An 11287-nucleotide genomic window follows, 5' to 3' on the forward strand; every position below is an offset into this window, starting at 1 on the left:
ATACATTCTCGATATAACATTGATTTAAGCCTGAAATTAAAACTAGCCTAGCGGGGAGCTATGTGAATAGGGCTCGTGCTTAGAAATCTCGCAAAATCCTGCCCTTGTTTGAGGGGAGACGTAGAAACTAGAGCTCCCGTGGTGTTCACCTGCTGCTCTCCCCGGCTGGTTCCGTTTTCTGCTGGCCAAGCCGGGCTCCCGCTCTCTCCTGGTCCCGCGCTCTGACTACAACTCTTGCTTTTTGCAGTGAAGTTGTAGCTTTGTCGGCACTGGGTATTAGCATATGACTATCCCGGGCCCAGCACAACCACAGCTGCAATGCTAGAACCAGGGGAGATGCTGGATGTTGCCGTCTGAATGGAAATTCCACAAGGTGAAGAAAAAGGAAGCAAAACTTACCAGCAACCTCGACTTTCTGAGCAAATGCAAGAAATAGAACAAAACATCCTCCCGGGACTCGCCATCGCCAGCCCTCTGACCCCTGCCTACAGCTCTTGCTTCTCTTTCAGCATAAGTGAATGGCTACCTTCCTGTGGCTACCAGTTGCCACCTAGTGATAGGTGAGAGCGCAGTTATTCCCCTGCATTTGGGCTGAGTCCATATTACCTTGGATGGTGGGGGGCAATAACCACACTCGCTGGCTGCCATAGCTGTGCCGAGAAAGCCCCCAGTGTAGACACAACTATGTCAACAGAAGAGTGCATCTGTCGGCAGAGCTAATGTCAGGCGGGCAGGGGGTGGGGTGGTAGTGTAACGCTGCCTGCCGTGACTCCAGAGCGTGAGTGCCAGCCGCAGGGCAGAGTGCCGGGAACCCAGCACCAGCCCCACATTGGCTGTGAGTTCTGTGTTCGATTTCACCAACCAGTTACCAGGTGTGAGCTCCTCAGCCCCTACCACAGCCTAACCCGGGAGTCACAGACAGGCCCCGTGGGCGCCCCCATCTGTCCTGCCACCTGTGAGATAGCTGGGCCCTTCCCCCAAGGATACAGCAATAGTCAGGTTACTCCCTGTCCCAAAGGACCCGTCCTCACGCTAGGGCCCCTGCGCTTTAGCTCTCACACCAAAGCCCACGCTTGTAGCCAGGCCTTTAATAAACTATACACAGATTTGTTAATAGGCAAGGGAAACATGAGCGTTATTGACAAGGTTAAAGCCGGCAAATTACATACACACATGAGCTTTAATTGTAGGTTTCGAAAGTGACTAGAAGCTTCTATGATAAGCTCCATACGTCCTTTAGGGCCAACCTGGGCTGAGCACTGGGGATCTCTTGCTTATGCCTTGAAACTTGCCCCCTCTCCCCTGAGTCCAAGCAGCAATGAGATCCAGTTTCTCCCTGTCATGGGTATTTATTCCCCGCCCCCCCCATGTGCTCCGAGCTGTGGACTCAGCTGACGGGAGGAATCCACTGGCATGACTCAGCTTCGTGGGGTGGGGGAAGAGCAGAGCAACAAAGGCTTTTGTCCTCTCCAATGTTTCACACTAGTCCAGCCGGTGTCCGTGGGCCAGCCCTGAGGGGCAGGACGTAACGCCTTCCTCCGGAGAGCAGCACTTCACACTGCTTAATGTCTCTCTCCTGCCTGGTGATTTCTACGGTCACAGAGATTCACACGCTCAAACAGCCCCTGGCAATAGGGGATACAGATGTTAGATATGCCGGCAGCAACTCACGAGCAATCCATAAAGGCTAAACACAAAGCACATTCTTGGAATCCTGACACCTGTTTGAACAATTCTAACCCGCAGGTGAGCCAGCCTGGTTTTGTCAGTGTTGAGTTGACACATGGCACCTTGGCATGAGCTGGCACCTGGTCTCCCAGTGTCACAGTTAACTAGGCCAAAAGAAAAAACTCTCCCTGTCCGCATACACAGCTCTACACTAGGGGCTATGCCGGCAGAGCATTTGTAATATAGACCAGGCCTTAGTGGGACAGAAGTGCAGGATAGTGCTGGGAAATGCTGAGTTTAAAAAGGGTATTTTAATGGTAACTTGCTCTCTGCATATAACCGACTGGTACATATGTATTTTGAACAATGGAAAACTGTCCTTTAAAAATGGTAACTCTCCTCCATCACACATACAGCTGTACAGGTCTGTGGGGGGTCTTTCTGGCAGGTGCAGAGACATGGCTGGCTGTTCAGCGAATGTTAGGCACCTGTCCCAAAGCAGGGTTACAGTTTTATTAGTACATGGCCTAATCCCTATTGCTCCTTTTATTCAGCAGGTCCCAGCTGTCTTTCGCCCCCACCCAAAGAAACTCTTCCCGTAGCGCTGCTCTGACAAGCTGGTGAAGTCAATGAGGCTGTTTACCTCCGTGGGAACTGGGTTGGACCTTTACTAAACAGGGGTCTTGCTGCCGACCTGCCCCCAGTGTGTTTAATGTGCTGTTAGGAGAAGCCCACACACTGGTATGTTAAGGAGTTGGAGCTCCCACTAACGACTGAGCCCTGGGCTACACACAGCGTCAGGTCGATGCCAGGCAGCTGATGTCACCCGAACGCTGTAAAGGGCTACACTAAAATTTCACTCCTCCCAACATAAGGTGCCTGCTACAGCGACATCATAACCCCACTTCCACGAGAGGCGGAGAGTCCCGGTCAATGTCGTTAGGTCGACGCAGTGCCAGTGAAGACGCTGCCTTGCTTACATCGACTGTTGCTGGCTTTCAGATGCCGCCCTGCAATGCCCCACACTGACAGTTCATAGAATCATAGACTATCAGGGTTGGAAGGGACCGCAGGAAGTTCTAGTCCAACCCCCTGCTCAAAGCAGGACCAACCCCAACTAAATCATCCCAGCCAGGGCTTTGTCAAGCCGGGCCTTAAAAACCTCTAAGGATGGAGATTCCACCACCTCCCTAGGGAACCCATTCCAGTGCTTCACCACCCTCCTAGTGAAAAAGTTTTTCCTAATATCCAACTTAAACCTCCCTGTTATGGAGTGTGGGGGAGTCAGAGCCCTGCACCCCTCTTCCTGGTATTTACCGTGACTTTTAGCCAGCCAGTAACACAGAAGGTTTATTAGATGACAGGAACACAGTCCCAAGCAGAGCCTGTAGGTACAACCAGAACCGCTCAATCAAGTCCTTCTGGGGGGTTTAGGGAGCTTAGACCCCAGCTTGGGGTTCCCTGTGTTGCACCACACAGCCCCAACCTGAAACTAAAAACTCCTCCAGCAGCCTTCTCCTCCCTCCCCTCTCCTTTGTTCAGACTCCCGGGCAGAAGGTGTCACTTCTCCCAACCCCCCTCCTGGCTCAGGTTACAGCTCAGGTATCTCCCTTCAAGGGAAGTCCCTCATCCCCAATGTAACCCCCCTGCAACATTCCCAGGTCAAATCCGCCCCACTCCCTGCTCCGTCACATCTCTCCCCCCTTCGAGACTGAACTGAGTGGGGTTACTTCAACCAGTGACCTGGGGAAGTTCAGGGCCCCCTTTTTGGGACAACGCATTTGCTATTAGGTTGGCACTTTTTTTTACATGGACCACGTCCATGTTATAATTTTGCAGGCACAGGCTTTACCTTAGGCGCTTGGCATTGGCTCCTTTCGTCTGGTGCAGCTAGGTCAGAGGAGAGTGGTCGGTGTACACGGTGAAGTGTTGCCCAAAGAGATACGGCTGCAGTTTGTTAAGGGCCTACACCATGGCCAGGCTTTTTTTTTTTTTTGGATGGCCGCGTAGTTTTGCTTTTGGGGTAGCAGCTTTTTGCTTAGGTACACGATGGGGTGGGGTTTTTTTGCATTAACTCCGCCCCCGGTCCTGTGTCTGAGGCGTTGGTGAACACCATAAAGGGCTTGTTAAAGTTTGGGTTTGCCAGAACTAAGTCATGTGCTCCAGCCCCCTGATCATTTTCATTGCCCTCCGCTGGACTCTCTCCAATGTGTTCACATCCCTTCTGTAGTGGGGGGCCCCAAACTGGACACAATACTCCAGGTATGGCCTCACCAGTGCCGAACAGAGGGGAATAATCACAGTTCCACCAGTGCAAGTGCTCCCGGTGAGGACATGCACCATCGACACAAGGAACAAAATGTAGACACGCACACAAGCGAGGTAATTACTGCGGTGGCTGTACGCCAGCCTAAGCGAGGGCAATTGAATTTTGTAGTGTAGACATGCCCTCGGGTGTCTAATGTGAAGATGGACTGACACACAGAGCTGGATGAATAACCAAAAAAATGAATTTACAAATAAGTGATAGACAAAATATCCTCAATAAATGTCAATTACAATGAACTGCTTGACCAGTTTCACTCATTACAAAGACCTACAAAAGGATCTCACAAAACTGGGTGACTGGGCAACATAATGGTAGATGAAATTCAATGTTGATAAATGCAAAGTAATGCACATTGGAAAACATAATCCCAACTATACATATAAAATGATGGGGTCTAAATTAGCTATTACCACTCAAGAAAGATCTTGGAGTCATTGTGGATAGTTCTCTAAAAACATCCACTCAATGTGCAGCGGCAGTCAAACAAGGTAACAGAATGTTAGGCATCATTAAGAAAGGGACAGATAATAAGACAGAAAATATCATATTACCTCTATATAAATCCATGGTACGCCCACACTTTGAACACTGCGTGCAGATGTGGTTTGCCTCCCAGCCTGGCAAAACAACTGTGTCACTTTGGACTGGCACCAGAAAGTCTTGTGTGTGTGTGTGTGTGTTTATCTAGGAAGCCGCTGTCACCTGCCTGTCAAGACCCCCCTGAATTGGAGCATTATAGGCATATAAATAAATATTTCACTAGCCCAGTGTGTACTCCCATCCCCACACTGACCAGGGTACATGCAGTGCTCAGAGCATTATTACCTAGCTGCTAAGTGTCTAGCACAGGGCAAGGGGTGGAAATTCTTTTAAAGTTTCCAGAAATGATCACATCTCTTACACAACACTAATGGAATTTTAATGGGACCCATAAGGGCGGCCAGTTCAAATCAATTATTTAAAACAAAACAAAACCCCTTGATTTTATTTTCTCCATTCTTAATGCGCTTGTTTCTTGTAAAGTGGACTTAGTGCAGTCAAAAAGGAGCAGAAAGTCCTAAAGGCCTCACGCCCCAGCAAAGGCACAAACCTCCTGAGGTCCCTTCCAACCCTGATAGTCTATGTGTCTATGAAATTAACTAGCAGCTTTTCCACTCTGTAAAGGCACATTGAGGGTATCCACAGCTGTCAATCCAGACCTCTCCAACAACAATAAGAGGAGGTGGGGGGCGGGCTCAGTCCCTGTGTATCCATTCAGACCTTGGCCTCTTAGCTGAAACGTCAACAAGGGTCTCAAAGAAGGCGGCCATATTGGTTAAAAAAAAAACCCTGGTTGAGAGGGAAAGTAACAGCAGCTAGAAAATATGTAACAAAGCACAGGAAGGGGAAGTTGATAATAGTGACTATAAATCAGAAACTAGAACATTATTAGGAATTAGAGAACATTAATAAGGGAAGCACACGGACACAAGGAGAAATCTATGGCCAGCAGAATTCAGGACAATAAGGAGGAGTATATTAGGAACAAAAAGAATAGTCCATTCATTACTAGATGGAAATTGGAGACTTTATCAATAATAATGCCGAAAAGTTCAATAAATATTTTTGTTCTGTCAAAAAAAGATGTAGTCATCCCATATAACGCTCTTTCCAGTCTACTAGTCTCTCAGGAGGATGCTGGACAGCAGCTGCTAAAGTCAGACAATTAAAAATCCGCAGGTAACGTGCATACAAGAGTTTGAAAAGAGCTGGCTGAGGTGCTCCCCGCACCATTAATGTTGATTTTCAGTGTTTTAGAAGACCAGGCAAGTTCCAGAAGACTAGAATAAAGCTGATGTTACACCAGTATTTAAAAAGGGTAAACGGGATGACCAGGGTAATTAGAGGCCTGTCAATCTGACATCTATCCCAGGGAAGATAGTGGAGCAGCTGATACAGTACTTAATTAATAAAGAATTAAAGGAGGGTGATATAATTAATGCCAATCAACCTGGGTTTATGGAAAATAGATCCTGTCAAACTAACTTGATATTTTTTTGATGAGATTATAAATTTGGTTGAAAAAGGTAATAGTGTTGATGCAACATACATAGACTTTTGGGCACTTGATTTGATACCTCCTGACATTTTGATTATAAAACTAGAATGATATCAAATTGAACTTGGTACACATTGAATGGATTAAAAGCTGCCTAACTGATAGGTCCCAACAGGTAATTATAAATGGGGACTCATCCTTGAGCAGGTGGGTTTCTAGTGGGGTCCCACAGGGATCAGTTTTGGCCCTACACTAACATTTTTCTCAATGAGCTGGAAGAAAACATAAAATCATCCCTGATAAAGTTTGCAGCTGACACAGAAATGGAGGGAGTGGGAAATAGGGAAGCGGACCGGTCACTGACACAGCGTGATCTGGGTCACAAGGCCGGAGGAGATGATCACCACGGGCCCTTCTGGCCTTGGCCTCTCGGTATCTATGGTAACGGCGGTGGCCATTGTCTGCGCCAGGTCCTTGCAAGCGGGGGGCCGAGAGCCTGTGGGGCTTTGGGTGCGGGATGCAGGAAAGAGGCTTACAGCTGTTACCAGACACCACCCCGGCAGAAGGGGGCAGCACCAGTGAGACCTCTGTGCGGCCAGCCTGGGGGGGAGGGGGTTACTGGGGGCTGGAAAGGCCCAGGCACCACAGCTCCCGTCAAGGCAGGATTGTGAGATGGCTACAGCCTCGTCCCCACCCCTCACTGGCCATGCAAACACCCCACCCTCCTCCTTCCAGCTGCACCCACAGCGACCCCTGCCAGGACCAGTGCAAACGCTCCCCTGGCACAGCTGTGTCCCATTGGGTGCTGAGACCCCCTGCTCCCACAGTGCTCCAGCCCTGCTCGGGGCGGTCATGAGCCGAGCTGTCTGCCCTGCCTCGCTCCTCCCCAGCAGGCACCAGGATGGTGAGGGGCAGGTGGGGGGAGCAGCGCACAGGGCTGGGCCTCGCAGGCAGTGCTGGGGGGCAGGCGAGCTCCGGCCTGCCTGAGCACCGTTACAGCCATCCTGGCCGGGGCTAGGAAAGTTCCTGCGTGGGTGGGGTGGGGCTTCCAGCGCAGCTCCAACAGGATCAGTCCAGCCCAGGAAGCCCCTCGTTTCCCTGGTGAGGCTGGTGCAGGAGGGGCTGCAGTGGTGGAACGGTGACAGCTGCTTCGGGCCGACCCCCAGGGGTGCCGGTGAAGTACCCTACACCAGTGGCACAGGCTCTCCAGGCACCGAGCACCACAACCCCATCATGATCCAGCACCACGCAGGGCCTGGCTTCACAACTCCACCCAAAACGCCACGGGAGAAGCAGTGAGCTTCAGCCAGCAGGGACTGTATCCACCCCAGCCAGCCAGCCAGCCACTTGGCGCCCGTCCCCGAGCCCAGCTCTTCCTTGCCCACCCAGGGGCAGCTCCCGGGAGGCAGGCAACTCGGCCCTGTCAGTGCCAGGAACCCAAAGCTGCCTTTGACTGCACCGGCGGGTGGGGGTGTTGCTCAACCCCCAGGAAATCGACCCTGGGGGGCTCACACTGCGCTCCTCTAACCCAAGCACCCACAGACGCTGGCCTCTCTCTGGCTCTGCCCAGCCGCAGAGGCCATGAGACAGCAGAACCCAGCCCTCCCGCACCCTCACCCCCTGCTCTAACCATTGGAACTGCTTCCCTCAACCCCCCTTCCCCCCAGCCAGTGAGACACAGGGGGCCAGGCTCATGCACTTTATTCACACCCGTACCCAGTGCTCCGGGGGCTGTGCCTTTCCCAGGCAGCAGCCTGCCCGCCCTGCAGCGGGGGGAGCCCAGCCAACCCCACTTGCTGCTGCCACCTCTTGGGACTCGCAGGGGGAGGCAGGCGCCACTGGCTGCTTTCCCGGCGCTGGGGGAAGGGACGGCTGATGTGCTGCCCTGGCTTTACGTGGAAGAAATAAAGTTGAAGCCCTGAGAAAAGGGCCTGTCCCAGACTCTGGGCCTGGTGTCTCTCCATCCTGGGCTGAGGGGCCGGGCTGGCAGGGCCGAGGAGGGTGGGCACAGAGGAGATGCCAGGAGGACCCTGGGTGCTACGCAGGCAGGAGAGAAGCAGCGATGTAGGCGAGGCCTCTCTCCCCTGGTGCAGCCTGCATGGCGCCCTTCCTCACTGCTTTCCAGGCTCTGCTCATGCCTGCAGCCTGTGCGCCCTCACTCCAGTGATCCCTGCCTTCCGCCATTCCTGGCACGCTGCCCCGGCCTGCAGCACCCCCCCCCCCCCCCCCCGCCACTCTGCTGGGACAGCGCTTCCCGCGGAGCCCCCAGCCGCTCACACCATCCTGCCTGGCCCCTCCGGGTGGGGGCAGCTCTCTTCCTGTGTCCTGTGCACAAACACGCAGGCAGCTGGTGCTTAGCAAACACCTACCCCCGCTGCAGCAGGACGGCCTGCAGAAGCACAGCCCCACAGGGCAGAGGCTGGGGAAAGGGACCTAGGAAAGCTCTCTGGGGCCATCAGGGGGGCTGGGGATTAGTGCTCTGTTCCCCTGAAAGCGCCCCGCGGTCACCATTCTACGCTTCCACCTGAGAGCCGGGGCGCGGCCTGCCCCAGCCATGGGAGAGAGCCAGCGTTCGAGTCCCGGCTCCCGCCCGGGGTGTAAGCCCAGCCCTGCCCCCTCCAGGCCACGAATGGCTCAGGCAGCAGCAGGAAAGGCCTGTCCCAGTTCGGTGCCACTGTGGCGGTGCTTTGGCTACTGGCCGCTCTGAGCTCGGCTGCCCAGCCTTTGACTGTCCAATAAATTAAGTGGGAGGAAGCACGAGGCCCGCGGCTCCGTGGCCCGCGCCGGCCGCAGGGTCTTGGCTGGCTTGCCGGGTGCTAGAAGAGCTGCAGTAAGAACTCCGGTGCCCACTCCAGGGCAGTGTGCGTGACGGCCAGAGCCGCTGCCCCCAGCGTGGCTGAAATCCCCCACACGGCTGCTTTCACCAGCGGGCTGTGCCCGGCCGTGGGCAGGAGAGCAGTGGCTTCGGCGTGGGCGCTGTCCTGCTGCCGCTGTCTGCGCAGCACGGCGTCCGGGCGCTGGTGGGACGTGGCCAGCTGGAAGGCAGTGAAGGAGCCGATGGAGATGCTGGGAAGAGACGGGGAGGGAGCCGGTTAGCGCAGGGTGACATGCGGGGCTGGCCAGGGCGCTCCCCACCTAATGCCGAGATGCGCAGCCTGCACAGGTCCCAGCATGCAGCTCTCTTCCTGGCTGGCCAGGCCGCGCTGCAGGGGGAGACCCGTCCTCCTCGGCTGCACTGCCACATTAAGAGAAGGCAGGGGGGCATCTCTGAGCGCAACCCCCCGGCTTCTGGCTGTTGGCCAGGGCAGCCCTCGGCTCTGCCGAGCTGAACACCCTGGATGGGAGGGAATCGGACCGGCTCCAATGTCCGCCATTACGTCGCCGCCTAGGGGCCGGAGACCCACAGAAAAGCCATTCGTGCCAGTCCTCCCGCAGCCAGGGCCCTTCAGCTCTGGCAGTACCAGCCTGTGCCGCGGTCTGGGAGCCTCTCAGCCCCAGGGCTGCATGCGGGGGGCTGGCTCACCGCCGGCCTGCCAGACACCACGAGCTAAGAGGGGTGCCCAGTCCCCCCATGCTCCACCTGCTGCAGCTGCCAGCATGCCTGAGAGCTCGGCCAGACCGCCTGGTTTTCTCGCTGCTCCAAGGGCAGAGGGAAATCGACAAGGAGTTTGGGAACCCGGGCCCCTGGCAGTGGGGATGGTCGGGGAGGGGCCCGGGGAGGGGCCAGACCTGCAGCAGCTACATGAGCAATGGAAGGGAAGAGCTGCACCTTTAACCAGACACTCCTGCCAGGGTCCCGGGCAACCCCACGCCTGGGAGACCACTGGGGGCCGGGTGCACACCCAGCCGCAATTCGCCTCCCCCTCCCCCCGCAGCCCTGTCCTCCTTCACCTCTTGTGGTGGTGCAGAGCCGCCTGCTTGGCCAGCTCGGCATGCGGGTGACGCTGGAAGAGCCGGAGGGCCCGGGAGATGAGGCTCTCGTACGGAAGGTTCTGGGGGATTTGGGACAGAAGCTGGTGGACGCTGGGCATGTCGCAGTCACACGCCAGCACCTCCTCCTCCCGGTGCAGGACGATCTGCAGGGAGAGCGCGTCATTGTCCCATGGGACACGTGCGGCTTCCCAGCACGGCCACGGGGCTGGAGCCTTTGCAATAACCCACATCTCCCAGCCCCGACAAGGGCTCTCCTTGGGCTGCCCCTGCCACGCCCCCGTCACATGGTTCACAGTCCATCACCTTACCACGCCACTGACAAAACAGCCACCTCTGGGGTGGAGCACAGCAGCTGTTAAACAGTGAACAGGGACAGCACACACCAGCTTGAGACAGGCAGTAAAAGAGAACCCCGTGACCAGCTGGGAGCCACAGAACACAGTCACCCTCCTGGGAGTTGGGCTGGGACTCCAGGTTAAACAACTCGACTGACTAAAACTGCCAGAGGATCATCAATGGCCCGGACTAGAGGCACAGGACCTGGCACCGCACTGGGCTGGCTCCCCCTCTGAGTCACCCCCCCCCACCCTCCAGCAACTCAGAGCTCTCCCAGCCAGCTGCTGACCCGTCCCAGTGGGCTTAGCTTGTGAGATGGGCCAGGGGACAGAGCTGTGCTCGCCGGCCTGTGTTCGAGGGACAATGGGCCCTTCTGCCTTTGGAAGCGATGGAGGCAGGCTGGCGGCCGGTCACCTTCCCCTGCTAAGCCCCCCATGGAAGCGGGGTGCAAGGGGACAGGGCTCCCTCCCAATTCCACTCCCCTTGCTCCCCAAGCAGGCCGGGGCTGGGGGCACCACTCCGCGGGGGGCTGGGCGCCGGGGCTGAGGACTACAGTCGGACGTACCACGGCAGCAAAGTAGACAGGCATGAGCGGGTGCGAGGCCAGGAAGAAGTCGTAGAGGCGCAGGATGTGGGGGAAGCTGGTGAGGACGTGGCCGTACCACGTGATGAGCCAGCTCAGGGCAAAGATGGTTCCCACCTCCGCTCTGCAGACACGGGAGAGAGGGTCCTGCTCAGGCGCTGCCCGTCTCCATCCTGCCAATACCCACCCCCAGGGCTGCCCCTGCCCCCCAACCCCACCCCGCAGCCCCCCACAGCACCCCACCCCTGCCCACCAACTCGCAGCCCCCACCCCCTACCCGCAGTCCCCCACTGCCTGCCAACCCGCAGCCCTCACCCCATCCTCAATCCACTACCCACATCCCCCAATCCCGTCCCGCAGCCCCCCACCCCGCCCCCCAACCTCTACCCGCAGTCCCCCA

General features: G+C 56.0%; 1 protein-coding gene across 1 annotated transcript; it reads right to left on the reverse strand.

Moving 5' to 3' along the window:
- Window positions 1–8809: 8809 nt before the first annotated feature.
- LOC113409554 (TBC1 domain family member 20-like) lies at window positions 8810–11011 on the reverse strand (the record flags this gene model as incomplete). The annotated part of the gene is made up of 3 exons (XM_026663589.2): window positions 8810–9101; window positions 9927–10111; window positions 10870–11011. Coding segments are annotated over 3 exons (577 nt in total), but the record flags the coding sequence as incomplete, so codon positions are not given.
- Window positions 11012–11287: the final 276 nt, after the last annotated feature.

Source organism: Terrapene carolina, unplaced genomic scaffold (genome assembly GCF_002925995.2).
Source record: "Terrapene carolina triunguis isolate 2854851 unplaced genomic scaffold, T_m_triunguis-2.0 Scaffold33852, whole genome shotgun sequence".
Lineage (NCBI taxonomy): Eukaryota > Metazoa > Chordata > Testudines > Emydidae > Terrapene > Terrapene triunguis.